This window comes from Falco punctatus, assembly GCF_963210335.1.
Source record: "Falco punctatus genome assembly, chromosome: 6".
In the NCBI taxonomy this organism is placed as follows: domain Eukaryota; kingdom Metazoa; phylum Chordata; class Aves; order Falconiformes; family Falconidae; genus Falco; species Falco punctatus.
In genome coordinates this window covers 8,319,302-8,340,376 of record NC_137585.1, presented here as the reverse complement: position 1 = coordinate 8,340,376, position 21,075 = coordinate 8,319,302, and the positions used below count along the sequence as shown (strand labels likewise).

At 42.8% G+C, this 21,075-nt stretch overlaps 2 protein-coding genes across 4 annotated transcripts in view; one reads left to right on the top strand and one right to left on the bottom strand.

Annotated features, from left to right (window-relative positions):
* Positions 1–4,451, bottom strand: part of TCAF2 (TRPM8 channel associated factor 2) — a 41,593-nt gene extending 37,142 nt beyond the window's left edge. Inside the window, exon 1 of one of the 3 annotated variants that reach the window (XM_080393714.1) lies at positions 722–4,451. The gene's annotated coding sequence lies outside the window, so the exon portion shown is untranslated. The remainder of the gene's footprint in view (positions 1–721) is intronic. The other 2 variants (XM_080393715.1, XM_080393717.1) reach the window with 2 other exon arrangements.
* FKBP4 (FKBP prolyl isomerase 4) lies at positions 487–21,027 on the top strand. The gene is made up of 10 exons (XM_080393720.1): positions 487–717; positions 4,496–4,640; positions 5,803–5,945; positions 10,283–10,403; positions 11,139–11,295; positions 12,497–12,587; positions 12,929–13,012; positions 13,795–13,980; positions 14,505–14,744; positions 18,719–21,027. The coding sequence occupies exons 1-10, from the start codon at positions 634–636 to the stop codon at positions 18,815–18,817; spliced, it is 1,350 nt and encodes a 449-aa protein (XP_080249846.1). The 5' UTR covers positions 487–633; the 3' UTR covers positions 18,818–21,027.
* Positions 21,028–21,075: the final 48 nt, after the last annotated feature.

Here is a 21,075-nt window from a genome sequence, read left to right as displayed (position 1 = left end):
TCCCGTGCCTGATTCTACCTTTCCTGCGCTCGTCCACAGCTCGCGGTGGGCGAAAACGCAAGCAAGCGCCAGGCAGCTGCAGAGGCCGCGGTGGCAGCAGGGCTGGCTCTGCTCCGAGCCCAGCTGAGCGCAGCGCCTTGCCCGGGCAGCGCAGGGGGCAGCGGCCCCTCCCCGCTGCGGAGCCGGACCCTGCGCCACCTGCGGGAGGTGGGCGCGCTGCCCGCGCTGCACAAGCGGGCCCTCCCGCCCCCCCCCCAATTAACTCTTCCTCCTGCTCCTCTTCCTCACCCTCCGGCCGTGTAACGCCGGCCGCCTCCCCGGCCTCCTCTCCACCCCCAGGGGCGACACACACTTTCACCCCGGCCCCTGGCACGGCCGGGCGCTTTGCGGCAGCCTCTCTAGAAACTTCTCGGTCCCTCCCTCTCCCCTCCCCTTCCTCCTCCCCGCCGCCCGCGAGCCGGCGCTGCGGCGAAGGCAGGAGGGAGGGCGGCGCGCGGCGCCCGCCCCCGCCCGCGCTGCTCGGAGCCGGAGGCGCAGCGAGACGCGAGTCCCAGCCCGGCGGGAGGCCGGTGCCGACCCCCCCCCCCTCGCGGAGCGGCTCTTCCCTGCGCAGCGGTGGCAGCGGCAGGCGGCATGACGGCGGAGGAGATGAAAGCGGACGGGGCTCCCTTGCAAGGGGTGGACATCACCCCCAAGCGCGATGGGGGCGTCCTCAAGGTACCTGGTGGCTGGGGCGGCCGCTCCGCGTCCCCGCCCCCCCGCAGTGACTCGGAGGCCGGTGGGGAGGGGTCCGCACGGGAGGGGTGCGTGTCCCTCCTCGCCTGCGGGCGGGCGCCCCCGAGTACGTTGCCGTGCCGGGGCGGGCTGTGCCCGCTGAGGGGCCGGGGCCGCTGCCCGCAGCCCTGCCGCTTCAGCGCGCGCGGAGGGTGGGAGGCCGCCTCAGGCGCGCACGCGCTGCCCGCCCGCGGGGGCTCCCACACGGCGGTGGCGGCGCGGGGAGCCCCTCAGCCCTTCGGGGCTCCCCCGCCGGCAGGGCGAGCCGCAGCCCGGGCCGCCCGCTAGGAAAGCCCGGGGCCGTGGTGGAGGGGAGGGGCTGCTCGCTGCCTTCGGGCTTTTCCCTGGGGCCGGGTGTGTGTGGGGGGGGGTGCGGGGGTGCCGGGCCGCGCTCTCCGCCCCGCTCGCAGGGTGCGGCTCTGCCCGCACGGCGTTTTTTTGGGGGGGAGTGGGGGGTGGGTGTCCGGGCCCGCCCCCCAGCACGTGTTCGGGGGCTGGGAATTAAAGATGGTGCCGCGGCGGGGCACGTGTGGCTCGTCTGCGGCCGTGGTTGTGGCGCAGCGCGGGGCTGCCTGCCTGCGCCCGCCTGCCTTTGCGGCGCTGGAAGCGGGGCGCTCCATCTTGGCGCGAGCTCCTGGCGCGCGCCGGCCGCTCGTACCTGCGGTGGCGCATCGTGCACGTGCGCCCGGTGTGAAGCCGGCGGCGGGAGCCGGGCCGGCGGCCCGTTGGTGCGGGCTCGGCGGGAGCGCTGGCTGCGAGCCAGCTGCAGGTGAGGCCGCTGGGGCCACCCTCAGGGCAGGCTGCGGGAGCGGCTTGTGCCCTGTATTCAACGTGCCAGTAGACTGGCTTCTATCCTTTGTACTGGAAAGTCAGTTGATACGTGCAGCAGCGTTTATACCATGAGGGGGAGTTGCACTAACTTCCTCTGTCAGATATTTCCTATTTCCATATCTCTAGAAACTTCTAATGATCACTGGAAACGTGTTGGTTGTTTTTTTTTGAATCACAGTGAGATTTCAGAGTTGCGGTGTTAAAAAGAAGAAAAGTAGCACCACAGCAAAGCAGCAAAGACAAAACTCTAGTTTTAGCCTTTAGAGCCTTCTGGCTTTAAATTCTGGGTTTGTCATAGAGGTGCTGTCTGCAGTCTCAGGAGGGTTATCAGGGGCCAGATTGAAGATGTGTGGCTGGTTTCTGTACTCTGCTTTCCCATGTTTCCAGCTTATGTGCTTTGGTGAAAGTTTCTATTTTTTACATATAGCACAGATTAGAGCATTAGGTTAGAGTTCTCATCTGCGTGGCTGCCTGGGAAGCTGCCCACGGGTCTCCTGCATCTTGGATACCTAACTAAGCATGGTAAAAGGCAGAGAGTGTGTCTGTCTACATCGTGCAATCCCCACCTTTTGATGGTGGAAAAGCAGCAGGTGACTCTTCAAAATATTTTAAAAAGGGGGGAGGAAAAATACTGGTGAGAGAGCTGAGGTTGTGAGAACTTAAAAAAAGGTGAGATTGTGAATTGATAAGGCAAAAGACTGTAGAGGTCATGAAGTCCAGCCTTCATGGATTTTATTTTTCTAGTAATTACTAGAGTGCAGAATACACCTATTGAAATCAAGGGTCTAATTCTGAACTAATCTACAACAATCTTGTACTAGTATGATTGCACTGATTCCATGAGGTTTTTTTAATTTTTTCGTTAGCTTTGTATCAGAATAGTATCCAGAGTTTTTTTCCCTGGTATTGCTCAATGTGATTGCACTATTTCTAGTGTAAGCACTTAAGTTTAGAAATACTTGCCATCACAATATGAACAGAAAAGCCAGGTTTCTTCATCTGAAAGGGAAATAAAAATCTTACAGAAAATAGGGTTGCCCTGTTGAGTATATGAAAAAGTGAAATGAGTCTCTTGAAAATTAAGTAGATGCAAAATAATAATAATGCATAAATACTGAACATGAGATATTTGTTAGTTTTATGTTGAATAACTTAGTATGACGCCACAAGAATATGGCATTTGGGATAGTAAGTTTTCATTAAAAGCAGCTACCATTTCAAAGTGACTTCAGTTTGGCTGCTTTAAAATTACTAGTTTGGATCCACTGGTTTTATACATACATCTAAACATGATGTAGTTTAGGTTGGTTACCAGATTCATGTTATTTTCATATGTCTCTGTTCCCTTACCTCTGTGATCTGTGATAGTGGTTGCTTGATTTTTTGCCTTCCTTGGAGGAGAAATCAGTAATTAGTTCTGTAATGCTAATAACTGCTGTAGCACTGAGGTGGTGCAGGGTAAGGGGATGGTGTGCTGTGTGAGATCAGTCATCCCTTTTCATACTGAGAATTCTCTCCTTAGGAAGCTGAGCAGGTAGTATTTTTTTCAAGATTTTACTTTTTTCCCCTCCTCTTTTATGTATCCAGTGAGGTGCTTTCAGTTTGTTAAGAGTCTGTCCGCATTGCCTCAGCTTTGGTGGAGGGTGCTGGCATTTCAGCCATATAGTCAGCTGCAGGGATGGTGAAAGGCAGAGTGGGAGATAGACAGTGGTTGGTTGCAAGAAGTTGAAATTTGGGAAGGAGTCTCCCAGCGGTCTGGTTCCTGCAGTGAAAACCATGATTGGTGTGGAAGCATGACATCTTTATAGTTTTTCTTCAAAGGAGGGACACCAATCCATACTTCCATATAACTGTCCTGTTTATCTTGTGTGAACAGGATGTTTTTCAGGTCTCTATAGATGCAAGTGAATAGGGTTCTCCATTGGTTACCTTTTGCCTAGCTAAAGTAATGCAGAACTTTGGCTCTGAGCTAGATGGTTTCAGTCAGTGTTGGAGAAAAGTCAAATCTGAACTTCTGGATTCCTGTTATGGGCAAGGCTTCATATCCTTGCCCTATGAGATATGTCAGTATTATTCTTTTATTTTTATATACATTTTAAATGGATACTAGAGAGACTGGCTAATCTTGCATTTTGTATAGTGTGCATTTAGTTGCTATTGGTCTTGCTAGCTAGGCTGGGGAACCTCTTGGGAAGAAAATTAAATCCTTGCAGTTGTATGTGAAACTGGGGTGCTGGCACCCAGAGTGGTGGCAAGACAAAAATACAGTTTAATAATTCCTAAGTGTTACTGTGGTAGCTGCTAGAACTAACCCGCATTGGGGTGAGATTCTGTTAACTTTTGTTGAACTGTCTGGTTTCACTTGAGCAATCCTGAATTGCATGTTAGAATGGATTTTGCATGGAAAGAACTAGCTGATTTCTTATTTAAATGCTTTGCCTAGAACACCAAACTTGGAGGTAATGATAGAGTGAGTGGTGGTGAGGAAAGTACTTGAATAAATAAAAAAAAAGGCAGTTTGCCTAATGTTTTACCTGTTAAAAGTTTCAAGAACATTTAAAATCTTGTTGAGGAAATTAAGTGACATTGCTAACTATAGATGCAGAGAGATCTGTAAGCTGGTGCCAACTGTTGCCAATTAAGTTCTTGTATCACAGCAGAGCCATCTTAAGGCTCCTGCATTTGCAACACTTCTAATCTGTCGACAGAATAGCCAATCCATTTCCAAATAACTGAAGTAGACCTGCAAATCTTTTATCTAATGAAGATGATAATGCATGCACCTAAGTACGTGGAATTAATGTCCAATAGGCAGACTTTATTATTAATTATTATTATTAATCAAAAAAAGACTTTAATGATCTTTATGTTGCTTACTGTTTTTTCTCAGGTTGTCAAGAGAGAAGGCAGTGGGACAGAGTCTCCGATGATAGGTGATAAAGTGACCGTCCATTACACAGGATGGCTTCTTGATGGCACAAAATTTGACTCCAGTCTGGACAGGAAAGACAAATTCTCATTTGACTTGGGAAAAGGTAATAACTTGTGTTTGGTATTAATAATTGAGATGGGATTTCCTTGCATGTATGACTCTTTGCACCTTAAAGTTGCTATTTAAATTGGTTTTCAGAGCTTAAGGTTTATTTTCTGGCCAAATCAGAATGGCTTTGAGATTTTTCTTAATGAGGGAATTGTGTAGCCCCTGAGGCCTGCTGAAGAAATTACAGGCCTTGGACAAAGCACTCCAGGGGAGCAAATTTGCACTGAAGTATAGTGATAAAGGATGGTTAAGTAGCCAGAATATGCATTTTGTTGGTACTTGTTTTGGCAAAGGCACAAATTCAGGAGTACTTAATAGTGACTAGACACTGGAACAGAGCGCATAGGGGCAGCTGTCAGCTGCAGCATGATGAAACATACTCCCTTTTTCCCTTAGTTTCCAAATTAACCCAAATATGAATCTTGAAGTACACCTCTTTATTATCAAAAACCTTCATTTTTTGAATGCAGAAATACAAACATCTTTGTTTCAGCAAATCTTACTACTGAATTGTTTGGTTTTTTTCTGCTGACTCTTCCTCACCCACTGTTTTTTTTTGATTGAGAGATAAATTCTGTGGTGTACTGAAATTTGAGATAATACGAAGTGTACCTATTAATGCAAGACTAACAAAAAAGCTGCTTGATTGAGTTGAAAGGAGCAGCAAGTAGGAGAGCTTGAGGAAAAGACAGGATTTTGTTACTTGAGATTCCAGCTTCTGCTCGCTTTTGGCTTTAGAAGGACTACTTCTGTTTTCCTCCCCTTCCCATTCAAGTGGATGTTAACTTATAGTTACCACTTGTGCTGCTCTTTGCCAGCTGATAAATTAGAGAGAGAAAAGATTGTTTTCAAAATAGGAGCAGGCAATCTCTTGCCCTAAGACCTTCAGTTTATTGTTATTTCCTCGTACTTGAGATTGTGCCAAGCACTTCAGTCCATGTCTGTATTCAGATTACTTGTGTCCCCTATAGGGGAGGAAAAGAATCACTACACCTAGAATGAAGAAACCTTTGATAAATCAGAGCAATCACAAGTCTTTCAGTATTTCTGCTCTGTCTTAGCTTTTGTATACTGAAAGTACTGAAGTTCAGTTTTACAGCTGATCATGCCTTTCATGTATGCCTAGCAATCATGTGATTGAAATTTGACTTGCATAGGTGAGGTGATAAAAGCATGGGACATTGCTGTGGCAACTATGAAGGTTGGTGAAATCTGTCAGATTACATGTAAACCAGAATACGCCTATGGCTCAGCTGGGAGCCCCCCAAAGATACTTCCCAACGCTACGCTGATTTTTGAGGTAAGTGAGAGATGGTCACTAAAACCGTATGCTTGAAAAACACAACAAAGATCAGATTTCAGTGTAGAAAATGTGTGATGTAATGCCCTTTTAAAACAGGAATGTTAGGTTTTCAAAAGAAAAAGTGTGCTCAATTAGGGTAATGTGGGCAATGTACAGAGTTCTAGTCTAGCTGCTACTGATCTGCAGTGGCTCAGGTTCCTTTATTTTGGAGTTCTTAAAAATACTTGAATGTTTTCCAGGGTTCATAGTTTTTATTTTACAGTTACAGAATGAATCACTATGGGAGAGTGCAGGTTGGGAGGGTGGACCCATCTTAGTGACAGACTCTGAAGTAGTTGAAAAAATGGAATTTTTAACCCTCTTTCTACTTCATAGGACTCAAAGTAATGATACTTATGTTGAACATGTAAAAGTTCTCAACAACAGGAAGAGCAATTAATGTCCTAGTAACATTTTTTTGTACTTTTTTTTGTGTTTTCTTTGCAATATTAACATGATTTTTTATGAGCTGTTTGGGGGAGAAAAGAGTTAATGGTGCCATATAAACTGCTGGACTATAAAAGTGTATTTGAACAGCCGTGCAACTATGAACTCAGTTTTCTGTAGAGCTGAGCATTTTAATAAGCCTTAAAGCACCATAAGAGTTTGCATTCAGGTTCCTTGTTTATGACCAATGTCTGTGGATCCAGGCTACATTGATCAATATTACCATCACAGAAAGTAGTCTGTACACACTTGGTCCCTGTGATAGATTCTGACAGTCCTGGGTTTGGGGTCTGGATAACAGTGATTTTGCAATTCATGTGGACAGTTGGCTTCCTGGGAGGTGAACTGGGTGTCTTGGTGAGCGTGGAGCCAGTTAGTGTGGGTATTTCTTAACCTCGTCAGCAGAGGACAGAACCCATTTCCTAGGGATCTTCAAGGCATCTTCCCTCGCCATGTGCCCCCCACAAAGGGATTGGAAATAGCAGCTGTCTGTTGTGCGTTATTTCAGTAGTGAGGGTGGCTCCTCAGAATGCTGAGACTCTTAATGTATGGAAAAATCAAACATGATACTAAAGCAGTTCCTGGAGCATGCTCTGACAAACAGTCTAAACTGTGTTTGGGAGGATATATTTCTTTTTATTGTTGAAGCAGTTCAATTTTCCAAGAAATACTTTAATTGAACCTGAGAGAAGGCAGATGGACTTTAAATGTGGTTTTTTGAAAATCACTTTATTCTGAAATACTTAATCAATGAAATGGATTCCTATGTTAGAGGCATAAGGAAAATTAAGCCCTGATGATTGCTGTAAGATTGAAGGTTTCATCTAATACCTGAGAAAGGTAGAAGGAACTCACGGAGTAGGGACTGAAAGCCTGTTTAGATTTTAAGGGAAACAATGAGCATCTGTTAAGAAGGATAAATTAAACATAGTTGGATATTGTATTCCTATTTCTTTTCTTGCATGAACTTGTGAGTAATAGCATTAAAGGTGTATTTTGTGTGGAAGGATTCAAAAAATGCTGCCAGCAGGTAGTACCCCAGGCCACTAAGGGATAAGAACTAATTGAAAGTGTATCAAAACTCATGCCGTTATTTCTGCAGTTGACTGTTGAAACAATAGTATCTTGTAAAGCTGTTTTTAAAGGGCATTTTTTAAATGGTTAACTCTGTAGATACTTGTGGCTTCTTTATATTGGCTAAAACTACACATGCTGGAATGCTCCGTGCTTTGCACAAATGCGAGTGATACTAAGTATAATACAGGGCAGGATTTTGAAGGGAGAGTTTTTTTTCCTCTACCCCTCTGCATTTTTCTGCCCACCTCATTTTGTTGAGGGAAAGGAAAAACAAATAGACCTTCAGCATAGCAATTACTGAAGATGCTCACCTCTGTTTTTTACTGTCCATGCGCAGTGTTTCAAAGCTCAAGATCTTCTGCCTTGTCAGCATGATGGAAGTATTCTGAAGGGCTTAGCAGTAGCATACAGGATGCTACATTGTTGTCCTGCAACAAGAGATAATACCTAACCTTTTGATAAATAAAAGCGCTACCTGCAAGATGAGATTTGTTTCATCAGAGTAGTACTGAGTCTTACCTGATAGTCATCCAGATTATTCACTTCCCACTAAATTTTTCTTAATGATGCCAGTCTGACCTCTCCATCTTCTGGGTAGTTTAGGTAAAAGTAGTGTTTCATTCATGACCCTCTCTATCCCCTGCCTGAGCAGTAATGTTAGAGGAGAAAAGGGAGAAAGGAAGAAAAACACTGAAGCTGCCTGTGCCTCCCTAACAAAAAGGCCTGCAGATGACTAGCTACAACAGATAAGCAGTGCTGGGTATATCCTGAACTGGGAGAGTGGAACTTAGATCCAGAAACTCTTTTTTATTAGGTAGAAGGGACTTCTAACTAGTATGACTCTCAGGTGCTTAAAATCTCTTGAGTTTCCACTCTTGTAGCCCTGCCTCTACATTTTCTTTTTATTATTAGAACAGTGTCAGCATGGTGCCTTTGCAAGTGCCGTAATCATACTAAAATTCTGTGCAAGTAGCCTTAAAAATGACCCTGTAAAACTTATTTAAAAGTTTTTTGTAGCTATGTCATCACCACATCAGCATTTCATTATGACCAGAAATAATGGATGTCTTATGGTTCGGAGTTTTGGTGGTTTTTCTGTTCAGTTATGTTGGGGGGGGGTTGTTTGTTTTGAGGGTTTTGAGTTGTTATCGTGGTTGCTTTTGCTAAGGAATATAAACAGATTGATTCTTCCATAGAATACTGTTGTGTAGGTGGAAAAAAAAATAATGAGGAAACCCGTATGGTCATCAGTGGGATGTTCTGGAATGACTTTGCTTGTTTCTGACAAACTGAAGATAAAGACCCAGAATATTATTTGTTATTAGGTATCCATCAAAATACAAAGTGGAAGTACTCTTAGTGCTGGTGAATATTCAATTCCTTTTGCATTCTGGGTATCTTAAGTCCAGTGTCATGAACCTCCACAGCATTAGCCCTGAACTTTTTTTTTTAAATGAGGTACTTAGTCTAAACAATACTGATTATAATGGCTTGCTCTTCTGTGCTGTTTTTACTATTGTTTTACTCAAACATGGATAGCAAAAGACTTTTCTTAAGGTAATAGCCACAACAAATTTCTTCTGTGACTAGAGTATTTTTTCATCTTGTCATGGCACTCCCACTTTAAACTATGATTTGCATTAGAGACTTGGGAGAGCATGTGAAGATTCAGGCTTATCTCCTGCATTAACACCAGCTCTTTAAAATTCTGAAAAATTTGTTGCAGTAACAAGTTTAGATGAAAAGTGGGCCAGATTATGGGTCTGTTGTTTTATCATTCTTCTGGAAATATTTTTTTTTCTGAAATGATTCCACAATAAGGCAAGACTAGAGGGGGAAAAAGCAGTGAGTAGAAAGAGAACACCAAACTCTGTGCAGTGATGCAGGGGAGGATGACATAGGACTTTTGAAACTATTGTTCTCTGTCACAAGAGCAGGAGGCTGGAGAAACAGGTGGGAAATAGCCGAAGTCTGAAAAGATACCCTTTAATTTGTTTTAGTATTGCAGGACAGGCATTTGAAATCAGTTTGGACTCAGTTTGAAACACTATAGATGTGAATTTGAACTATATATAGAATTCAGGGTATAGTCAGGACTTAAGGATAACAATTGTATGTTTATATTCAATTTTTCTGCTCCTGTTGTCCTCGTGTTAATTACAAACCTCCCTGGCCCTTGGATGCAGTGACACCACTGGTGATTCTACTCAGCTGTAAAGCGAGAGCTCTGATAAGCTCTGTAAGACAGCTGCTGATCAGTGTGGTAGCACTGTAAAGTGGCAGTTGAGAGCATATTCTTCATGGCTTAATGTGTTCAAAAGGTATTTGCACGCATATTAAAGAAACAAGCCTCAATCCCAAAAACCACTGTCCGTACTTCCACCTGCAAACGTTAGCAAAAATACTACTAAAGAAGCCAATAGAATCTTTTTTTTGTAGTAGTCCCTAAGCATTGTGCCTCATGGAAGCTTTATTCAGAAACCAGGTTCACAGTCCTTTCAAATAAAGGATCTAATTTGTAGTACTGGGAGACCGATATTGCTGGAGAAAAAAAGCTGTAAAGGCCTGAAAGAATCTGAAACTCTTCAGTAGGTTTCCAGCCAGTATCTACTGAATATAGCATCTTCATAGCCTTGGTGGTTTAATATCTTAGAGGAGATAAACTAAGATAGTGGCTTTCTGAACATTTCAAAAGTACCTGGAGAACAAATTCTGTGAATTACTGAATTGATGTGATGAAAATAAATGCATGGCTGCTCTTCCCTCCACAGATCGAACTTTTTGAGTTCAAGGGGGAGGATCTCACTGATGATGAAGATGGTGGCATCATCCGAAGAATCCGTAAAAAAGGGGAAGGCTACTCCAAGCCCAATGAGGGTGCACTTGTAGATAGTAAGTCTGTTACACAAATAGTAAATGGGTTTACTGGGGGGGGGGGGGGGGGGGGAGAACCTTTCTCCCAATCTACAACTCCTTGCCCTGAGGGATAGGAATATGTGAATTCTCTTTCCTTTACCAAGTAACTTCACAACACAGAGTAAGCTTTCTTTTTATTTTTAGTGAGGTTTACATTTTCCAGCAGCACCTGTGTTCTCCAGAGATACTGGATCTGATAAAGTGCTTATCTGATCACAAAAAGTAGATGGGAGTCTAAGGAGGTATTGCCATTTGCTGAGGAACAAGAGGGGAAGTAGTTCTGGCATTTGGAGTGGGAAAAAAAAAAACAAAACAACAACCACAAATCAAAACACCAAAACCCCAAAGGTGAACTCAGGGATAAGTACTTACTCAGAGTATGTCAAAATTAATGGCATTATTTCTGCAATTGACTGTTGAAAAATAGTATTTTGTAAAGCTGTTCTTAAACAGCATTTTTAAATATATAAATCTGAAGATACTTATGGCTTATTTATATTGCATCAAATTACACATGGTGGTTCATAAAGTTCAGCAGCAGAAGTTTTATTTGCTAATGGTAGCAGTAGCCACCATAGGTAGCTGTTAAAAGAGAAAAAAGACTGTTCAGGAGGAGGCTTTGACACTTCCTATATTAGCTGTGCTACCTGCCCTTTACCATATGTGGATATCTTCTGATTTTTCTCCGGGTGGTTCTGTTTTTGTTACCAGTCCAGTTTGAAGGCCGATGTGGAGATCGTGTTTTTGACAGGCGGGAATTGCGGTTTGAGATCGGAGAAGGTGACAACTATGATCTTCCTCATGGTCTGGAGAAAGCCATTCAAAAAATGGAGAAATCTGAGGAATCTGTGTTCTATCTCAAACCCAAGTATGCTTTTTCTGATCTTTTGGTACTTTAAGGTCTTCTATTAAGCATCTGGCAAGAACAAAGTGTTTTGTTATAACGCTTTTCAGCATTTTTCAGTGCTCTGGTAAAACCATGATCAGTCCCAAAAGTTTGATGTATAAGTATGAAGCTAAGATTGCCTTGCCACTTGGTTGTGAAGTGACGGCACTCCAAAAGAAATTTATTTAAGCCTCTGTAGTGTTGATCTTGGTGAATATAAAAAAAATTAATTGTTGCTCTCTTAACTCACATTTTTGTGGTCCCTCTTAATGAAACAGTACTTAACTATACAGCAGTGCTTATAAAGATACCTAAAGAACAGCCTTAGAATAGGAAAAGAGCCTTCTGAGGAGCCCAGTGTGAACAGATAGCTAGTCCTTAGGTGATGTGGTTAGTAAAGAGTCCTATAAATCTTTTGTCAGTAGAAAACTTGCACTGGTATTCTGAAAGCCTTTTCAAAAAAAGCCTTTAAGACTCCTGTGAGATACAAGGCAAAGTCATGCAAACCTTGGCCCATTATAGAATTCTCTAACAACAGCTAACCAAGACATATGACTGCCCAATATTGTCACCTTAGTCAGTTTAGGATATAAGCAGAATTTTCTCTTTACAGTGAGAACATATCTGAAACAAGTGGAGTTTGCACTGATAATTAACTTTAGTTTTTATTTTATAAGTTTTTTTTGAACTGGAACTGAACCTGATGGGAAAAGAGGGATACTGATTGCAAAGCAATCTGATCTTGAGGGTTTTCCTCTTAATATGCAGCTTCTTACTGGAGTTGCACTGCATTCAGTCTTGGGTCATGAATATAAAGCAAGATATGTATAACTTTAAAGTATATTCTTTTTTCCTCGATGGAGAGAGAACTTGCTTTTCCTTCATAGAAGCTAAAAAAAGAAAGAATAGGAACTGGTGACTGAGAGAGTAATGAAATTAAACCCAGGTTTCTCTAGTTTTCTTCTACCTTGTGCTTGCTAATTTTAGAATAGTACTGAGAATTCTTCAAGCCTTTGTCTTTTATTAATGCTGTATAGGCATCCCAGATTTGCATATTTTTGTTTGCCTCCAGCTTCCTGTGTATTCAATATGGCTGGATGGATAGTTTTGGAACTTGCTTTTTGTTGGTTTGTTTCTTTCTTCATTTCATTCTTTTCTTCCTCTCACCGCCTTGATCTTACAGCTATGGTTTTGGAAGTGCTGGGAAGGAGAAATTTCAGATCCCTCCAGATGCAGAGCTACAGTATGAAGTGAAACTCAAAAGCTTTGAAAAGGTAGGAATGAGAGATGAAGTCCCAAAGAGATTGGGAGATGGGGGGAGAAGTGTGAGTGCAGCTTAAACAAAGATGATGGAATCCTTGAACATTGATCTGAAATAAGGAAGCCACTGTTGTGAGAGATGACAACATGCTGGGAGCTCTTGGCTGAAATTGTCCTTGCTTTTATAGTATATCCCTGTCCGTTGCTGTCAGTGTCTCTACTGCATTAGCCCAGTTTGCAGGGTGAAACTGCTTTGCCAGACCTCTCTCTGTCATACTGTTAGTGGGAAGCAGTACAGCCATTTGGGTCTCCCCAAAAGCTGCATCATTGACTTGAACTGTTTCTGTTTGGATAGGCTAAGGAGTCCTGGGAAATGAACACAGATGAGAAGCTGGAGCAAAGCGGCATTGTGAAGGAGAGAGGCACTCAGTACTTCAAGGTAAATTACAGTCCCCAAGTAATAATAACATTTCTTAGTCCATGTTATGAGCTGATAATGATGATTACAGCTCCTGTCATTTCAGAGTGGTGTTCATGATATTCTGTGGTTTTATAAGGAGAACTGGAGGGGAAGGTGTCTTTTGAAAAACAACCAAACAAAAAAAAAACAACAAAAAACAAACAAAAAACCCCACACAAACAAAAAAAAAACCCACAAAAAACCACACCTCAAGAGTTGGAATATCCAAAGAACTAACTCTGCAGGGAGTTAGTTCTCTCTGTCAGAGCTGTTTGCTTGTACCTACAGGTAATTCTGGGGCATACATTGAATTACAAGGTTACAGTATTTAGGTTCCTGCTGTGGGATAGTGCTGTGAATGAGCAATGTTTGTTTGGGTAAAGATATGTAGAAAAGCAGTTTCAAACAACTTGACCAGTCAAAGGCAAGGGTTCCCCATTATCTTCAGGACACAACAATAGTTGTGCTGTTTTGAAAATGCCCCATCTGCTTTGTTTTTTATCAAAAGTTGAATATAAAGGTGGGAGTTAAGAGTGAAGTATCAATGCTGGCCTATACCCCTAGTAGGTATTCCTAAAGGTTTTCTGACCCTATGCAGGAATGACTTTCAGAAGTAGTATATTTTTGATGATTTAAATTAATTTCTGATGGAACTATTTTTTGTCAGATCTGTTGCTCAAAGTAAGCAGAAGGGGAGAGAGGGTGGTAAGTTACTGTGATGTTACTGTGATGTGTGATAGTTGAACTGCCTTCTTTTACAGGAGGGGAAATACAAACGAGCAGCATTACAGTATAAGAAGATTGTGTCATGGCTGGAGCATGAATCGGGACTCTCTGATGAGGAGGATACGAAAGCCAAAAGCCTGAGGCTTGCTGCCCACCTTAATCTAGCTATGTGCCATCTCAAGCTGAAGGAATACTCCCAGGCTTTGGAGAACTGCAACAAGGTAGTCAGGTTTGGTTTATTTTTAAACTGTGCAAGCCATCTGACAGTTTTATCTCTTGCTTTAACAATCTGAGGGACACCAGGCCACGTGGTGTTTGGCCTTTCTTATCAACTGGGAGTTGAGTAGTACTGAATACACAATGTAAAAATATCAGACAGGTTACTCTCATTATTGCTGTCCTTTTGAATACCTTTTACTAACTTGCTGCTACATGGAGAATATTCAAGTATTTGGCAGGTAGAAACACTGAGATGTGGTGAAGGTAGTTGTGTTGGCAAACGTCCTTCAAAGTGGTGGAATAGAGCCAGGACTAAATCTTAGGTTTGCTGGTTCTCTACTCTCAAATAGCCAGTTTTCTTTGTACTTACTTCTACTGTATTCAGCTCACCTTATTAGTAAGCCCTGACAAGACTCCTAAATTCACATCAGAAGGTACAGTTTCTAGCAGTCTCTGGTTTTCTGACTGCGTATTATTAAAAAAAAAATAAATTCTGAATGTGGTTTGGTTTTGATTTTTAATGCAGGCACTCGAATTGGATAGCAACAATGAAAAAGGCCTCTTCCGGCGTGGAGAAGCGCACTTGGCTGTCAATGACTTTGAATTGGCCCGGGGAGATTTCCAGAAAGTGATACAACTTTATCCAAGTAACAAAGCTGCCAAAGTGCAACTGATAACTTGTCAGCAAAAAATACGGGAGCAGCGTGAGAAAGAGAAAAAGATGTATGCCAACATGTTCCAAAGGCTTGCAGACAAAGACATAAAGGTAAGTAACACTACTCCAGAAGATTTACAAGAGGTGATGTCACATGTTAGACGTGGAACAGTGTTTTAGGCATTAAGCTTACTTCTTATTCTTAGCAAAGGTAAGTATAGTGGGAGAACACTCACGTAGCTTCCTCTGCGGGGAGAAAACACTTGAAAATACCAGCAGTCAAAATGGTGAGGCTGTCTTGTTTGAAGAAGACAACTGGCAATACCGAGCACTGCACAGAATGGTTTTATGTATTTCAGCTGACTTTGCAACAGCTGAGCGTTAATCAGAAAGTAATTGAAGACATGAGATGCAAACATGGTAACGTTCAAGAACTGAAAAAAGCATCAATGTTCGTTGAACTGATTGTTCTGAAGCACAGTCTGTTTTGGTGCCTGGGTGGCCTGCCTACTGAGGCCATACGTCTGTCGTACAGATGGTGCTCAGGATTGTCCCCATCCCAAATGTCACAGATCAGTTATGAAGTGTCAGTATGAATTCAGACTGTCAGATGACACATTATTCTACTGCATGGGTAGTTTTTGTACTAAGCTTTCACTAGAATTTTAGTAAATACTAGTTCAGTTAACAATGACAGTATTTGAATACAGGTTATAACAAGGTTGTATCAACTAGCAAGAAACATTCGAAGTTACTGGTGAGAATCATATATCCTAAGAAAATGTTCTGTTTTCCTTAAATGTGATGGTCCGGAAGGACTAGGTAAACCTGTAATTTCTTGGACACATGTGGGATTTGTATCAGCCTCAGATTTTCTCAGTAACTTTGGGGAGGACAGAAGCTTCTGTCTTGTGAGGCTATTTTCACAGATCTTTGTCCACTTTCCCAGAATATGCATGGGATATGTCAATTTTCTGTAGTTAACTATGTCAGTGAGTCTGTCCAAGGGCCTGCTGTCCTCCAATGAGTGTATTCTGACAGCTCAGCCATTTCAGACTGAGTCGACAATTTCCTACATGAGATGCTTTATAAACCTCTCTTTCTTCCCTCCGCTGGTCTTTCAAACTGACATATCGGAAATAAATTTATCTCCTGGAGGCAATGGGAGATGTATTCCATTCTTCATCTCTTACTCTGCTAAAGTAGTCATAATAGTAAGCATGGGGTAATCACTCCTAACTGGATAGTTGGGTGGCCAAGCTGTTCTGTTTGTGGCTTTTCAGCTGTGTGTGTTGTGGGTGGGTGGGTGGTGGTTTTTTTCCCTCTCCAAAGAGGAGCAGTAGTTCTGTGGATTGGGTTCTGCTTCTCGTGAAGGAGTGAAACAAGCACATAAATGCAAACATTTCCCACTGGTTCTGTGTGGAAAGTGTCATTGTCCGTGTACTTACGTATCTCGCTGAGGCAGCCTGATGTCAACAGTCCTTGATTATTGGAACCTGGAAGAAAGTATTCTGTCCTTTTAGACATTGTCATGTATAACCATGCGGTACCTTAATTTTTGGTAGGCTTTAATGAAAAAGCTCAGGAAGAGAAACTAAACTAGAATTATTTCACTGTTGAGCATCTTCACTTTTGAAATTACAGGTTTTAGTTGTCAGCTGTCAGGCTCTCCTGTGCAATTTCCTTTCAGCTAGCATAGCTGCTGGGAGTCTGGCTTCCTCCACTAGTCGTGGGACACAGCAAGAGCTGCTGTTCAGAGAGGAAGAGTGGATCACTGAAGCAAGCTATACCCCCGAAAAGTACAAAAGGTGCTTTTCAAAATGCACACCTTGGGCCCTAAGACAGAGTGAGTCGTATTATTGCCCACAGGCGGACTCTAGTCTTCAGATTGCAGACTGTTGGGCATACTGCAGAGACGTGGCACTTAGGGCAGATTTTCCCATCTACTTTGGATAGGGTCAGCCTTTAGAGTCATGGAATCACAGAGGTTAGAAAAGACCCTTAAGATCATCAAGTCTAATGATTAACCTAGCACTACCAAGTCCACCAGTAAACCATGTCCCTAAGTGCTATGTCTGCACATCTTTTAAATACTTCCAGGGATGGTGGCTCAACCACTTCCCTGGGAAGCCTGTTGCAAGGCTTGACAGACCTTTTGGTGAATGAATTTTTCCTAATATTCAATCTAAACCTCACCTAGTGCAACTTGAGGCCGTTTCCTCTGTTATCACTTGTTACTTGGGAGAAGAGGCGGGCACCTACCTTGCTACAACCTCCTTTCAGGCAATTGTAGAGAGTGGTAAGTTCTTCCCTGAGCCTCCTTTTCTACAGGCTACCCCATTTTTTTTTTTCCTACCCCAGTTCCCTCAGCTGTTCCTCCTAAGATTTGTGCTGTAGGCTCTTCACCAGCCTCACTGCCCCTCCTTGACACGCTCCAGCACCTCCATGTCTCCCCTGTAGCGAGGGGCGCAAAACTGGATGCAGGATTCGAGGTATGGCCCTGCCAGTGCTGAGTACAAGGGGGGTGGTCACTTCCCTAGTCCTGCTGGCCCCACTTATTTCTGATACAGACCAGGGTGCTATTGGCCTGGCTCATTCTTGTCAATAGTTAAGACTATCTTGGGAATGTGCATATGTCTACATTTTTTTTTCTTCTTCTCTGAGCCACCTGGCCTACTTCAAATTGACGTGGTTTTGTATGAAAAGGGGGTCAATGGAACACGGAACCGTAAACAAAGGATGCTTACTCCCCAAGTCGGGCTTGGGGATTTTTCTTGCAAGAAAACATGTTTTCCTGTTAATTCCATCTACCATGTTGCTTTACTGTAGCTGCAACAGCATATTAGTGGTGATGGGAGAAGTTCAAGAATTCTGGAGAAGAGGGTTTGTTTACCAAACATCTTCTGATGGCTAAGAGGGCAGCTTGGACTGCAGGTCCTAAATGCCTGACATCTGCATGGCTGATGGTCTGTTGAAGTTTGTCAGTCACTCTTGCATCAGTAGTTTGCTTCATAAATTTGAATAGTTCACATGTAAAGTGTGAATTTTTAAAGGTCATGATGTTTATCGCCTTATCTTAGGTCCAGGATTGCTAGCTGACGGGTTTTCTGTGGAGAGGAGACTTCACTCTTGTGTGCTTCATAGAATGCTTCTAAGGATGAAAGCTGATCTTTGCCGGGGTGGTGTTCGGCTGTGGTTTCTTGTTGCATCTTAAGCTGATGTAACAGTTAAGGATTGTGACGCTTTCTGCCCTCCTGTTCCCCTCCAACAGCACATGCTTATGTCCTTGCTTGTCTGGTTCTCATCGAACTTTGTTATAAATCAGATGGTTCAGGGTGCTAGGCTGACAGGTGGAATAGCAATTTCATTGCAGTCTTTTGAGATGAGCAGGTCAAGACACTTCTACCTCCCTTTACTGTGTTTAAAAATTATTGCAAGGTCAAGATGTGCTGGTTATGTCCTGCTGTAAAAACTGACCTTGCCACATGTTGCTGCCTTCCACAACTTCTTATGTGGACTGGAAGATAGAGCAAGGAGAGGTCTTCTAGAGCAGCCGCTTTATCAGATTAAGATTTTATTCCAGGTAAGCTACAGAGGACATCCAAGTAACTGTTGTTGAGTTGAAGTCACTATTCATGAAACGAGTTGTCCAACAAAGATCCTTCATATTTTGAGTCTAGATGTGCCTCGTGCAAGTTGGGGCTGGGGGCAGGGTATGGGAATTGCTGAAACTGAAGCAGGACAAAAGCAGTTTTGTACAGAAGCTGCCTAAAGGAATTTCAGCTTGTGGGAGAATGCTTTCTTGAAGTGTTATGTGGCAAGCATGTGCACACCACGTTATGAATCACAACAGTCTAACACCAGTATATTTCTTAGCCTCCTCTAAACTGCTTTTGGTTTCTCGGATGCAGAAAAAATGCAAAGAAGTTTTTCTTTTCTCTTGGCCTAAGGTCCTAATGTCTTAATTCAGTCTTGCAGGAAGACCAGGTATCCTAGTGATAAGAATCAAATGATGTTTGTGGTATTGTTTGCAAATGCTAGCAATTTTGTTTAACAGAGGAATGTGTTCTTTGTCTCTCTTTTAGTCAGCTGCTACTCTTCACACCAGCCACACTGAAGATGCAGAAATGAAAGATGAGCAGAATGGAGTGGAAGATAAATCGGAAGTTGACACAGAAGCATAAAAACAAACCCTATTCCATTAGTTTTGTAAATGAAAGAATTTCCAGTGATTTAGACCTTTATTTTTCTACCTGGTTGGACAGTGGCTTCAGGGGAGCAGAGGCTGAAGCCACCATGCCACGGTCAGTTACAGCTTTATACGTCTGTTGAAGAAGCTGAGTGGCAGCATAAATCTGGTTTAATCCTAAGGACTTTATTTATTCATTCAGCCTCTGTTACTGTTGGGTTCTGTCTGGATTTACTCTGCTTGGTTTATTTGCATTTTGACATTGGTGTTTGTCTCCTGGTTCCAGCTCACTTTAATCTCAGGTTCTGCTTCCTAAATTTATTTCCTTGATCTCTTTCAAGTAATCAGCCTTTTCCAGGAGTCTTCACATGAGACTTGAGAACAAATTGGCGCTCCCAGTTCTTCTGCCTTGGGATTGCCCCCTTGCCTGCCCCCCCCCCCCCCCCCCCCCCCCCATTCAGTAGGGAGTCCCTTCCATTAAGTGTTGTAACCTTTCTTGTATGCCTCCTCTTTGCAAATTGCTGAAGGTTAAGACTGTGAAGTCACAGCTTAAGTAATAAAAGCTCCAATTAAACTCAAGAAAACAGAACTTCTCGTGAGTTTTTATTGGGATTTGCACAGAATTAAGATAATTTTACTGTCCTTTGGAAATTCAGTGTTTTCTCATCCACGCAGTTGTGTGGTAGCCACAGTATCTGATTATTTTAGTATGTTGCTTGTTCATCGCCATAAGGGAATTTCCACAGTAATCGGCACAGCATTTATCCATATATTTGCAAAAGGAAAAACGTTGTGGAAAACTGTACAAGTGCAAGGCTGTAACCTATGCATAGAGCTTATTTTCTGTTTGTATTACTACCTTCCATTTCACTCTCCACCTTGTAAAACTGGACCAGGAAAAAAAAACCTCATTCATTTATACCTGAAAGTGTCTGGCTTTGAAGAGAAAATAGGTGATACTGGTTTAACATGTTACAAATACTTCCAGATCCTCATGAACTACAGACTTCTGGGTGATTCAAATGTCTGCTTATCCCTATTTCGCAAGAAAGCTATTACTTGATGTTCTACTTCTTTCTGCAGTATGTAGTGTGTCTTGTTTGGGAGCAGGTTGTGCTTATGGGTTTTGTGTGGGCTTTTTGTTGGGGTGGTTTTTTGTGTCTGCAGGCATGGAACATACTACTCACTCACCTCTGTTTATCTTGTTATGTAGAGTTAAACTCAGCATCTCCACTGTCCTGCTCTGAGACACTAGCAGCAGGGACACATTTTTGCCTGTTCTGCAGGAAGCAGGTAGATAATCTGTTCCTTTTAGATAAAAAAAAAAAAAAAAATTCTTTTTACAGTGAGAAAGATGTCTTTGCATGGGATGGGATGGGCTGGAATTGTGTCTATTGTGGAGTATCTCTGTTGTAACGTGAATGACATCTGAAATGTTAGCTTGACTTCCTGGTCTCCTTTGCTGAGACTGAAATACTGTGTAACTTATTCATGGGTTTCTTTATGGGCAGGAGGCTGCCAGTATCAGCTCTCTGTGAAAACTGTTTCACTTTATACCGAAGCATAACTATCTCGTAATGGGAATTGCAGACAGGTTACAACATGGTGTAACAAGAATGCTTGTCAACTGAAGTTTCAAGAGGGATTTCCAGCCACACAACAGTGTGGGGAAGCAGGAATGCCAAGGAAGTTATTTTTCTCCTGCAAAGAAATACCTTGATTTGTTGGCAGTTACTACTAGAAATACAAGCCCCTGGGGCTAAAACTTGGTGTGTGAAAGCAAGCACAGGGCTAAGTCCTAATGATGAAATTTCTAATTCTTGGAACATCAAGTTCCAGAAATCTCCCGTAGACCTGACAGTTCTTCAGCATGTTTTGGAAAGTAACAAGTGAGATGATTTCTATAGAGCATCTACAAAATTGCTAGAGTCAAGGGTGGATAATACGTTCAGTGTGAGCAGTCTTTGCCCTTATTGTTGCTACATAACAAATACTTAAGAATGTAAATGTAAGTGCACTATACATTCAGGCAGCTGAAGGATGATCCCATGCCGTCTTTAAAAATGTGGCTAGTCGCCAGCAGCAGATGGCACACTGGTGTTTCTAAGTGAGGTCGTGCATGTAAACTCCGAATATAAGCTATTTGTTACGTCCTTATAGAAAAACGCTTAAAATAAACAATTACGGTATCGGCTTTGTAAACCACGCACACCTGTCTGGCTTTATAAGTCCTTCGCCCTGTGCAGCGCTCGT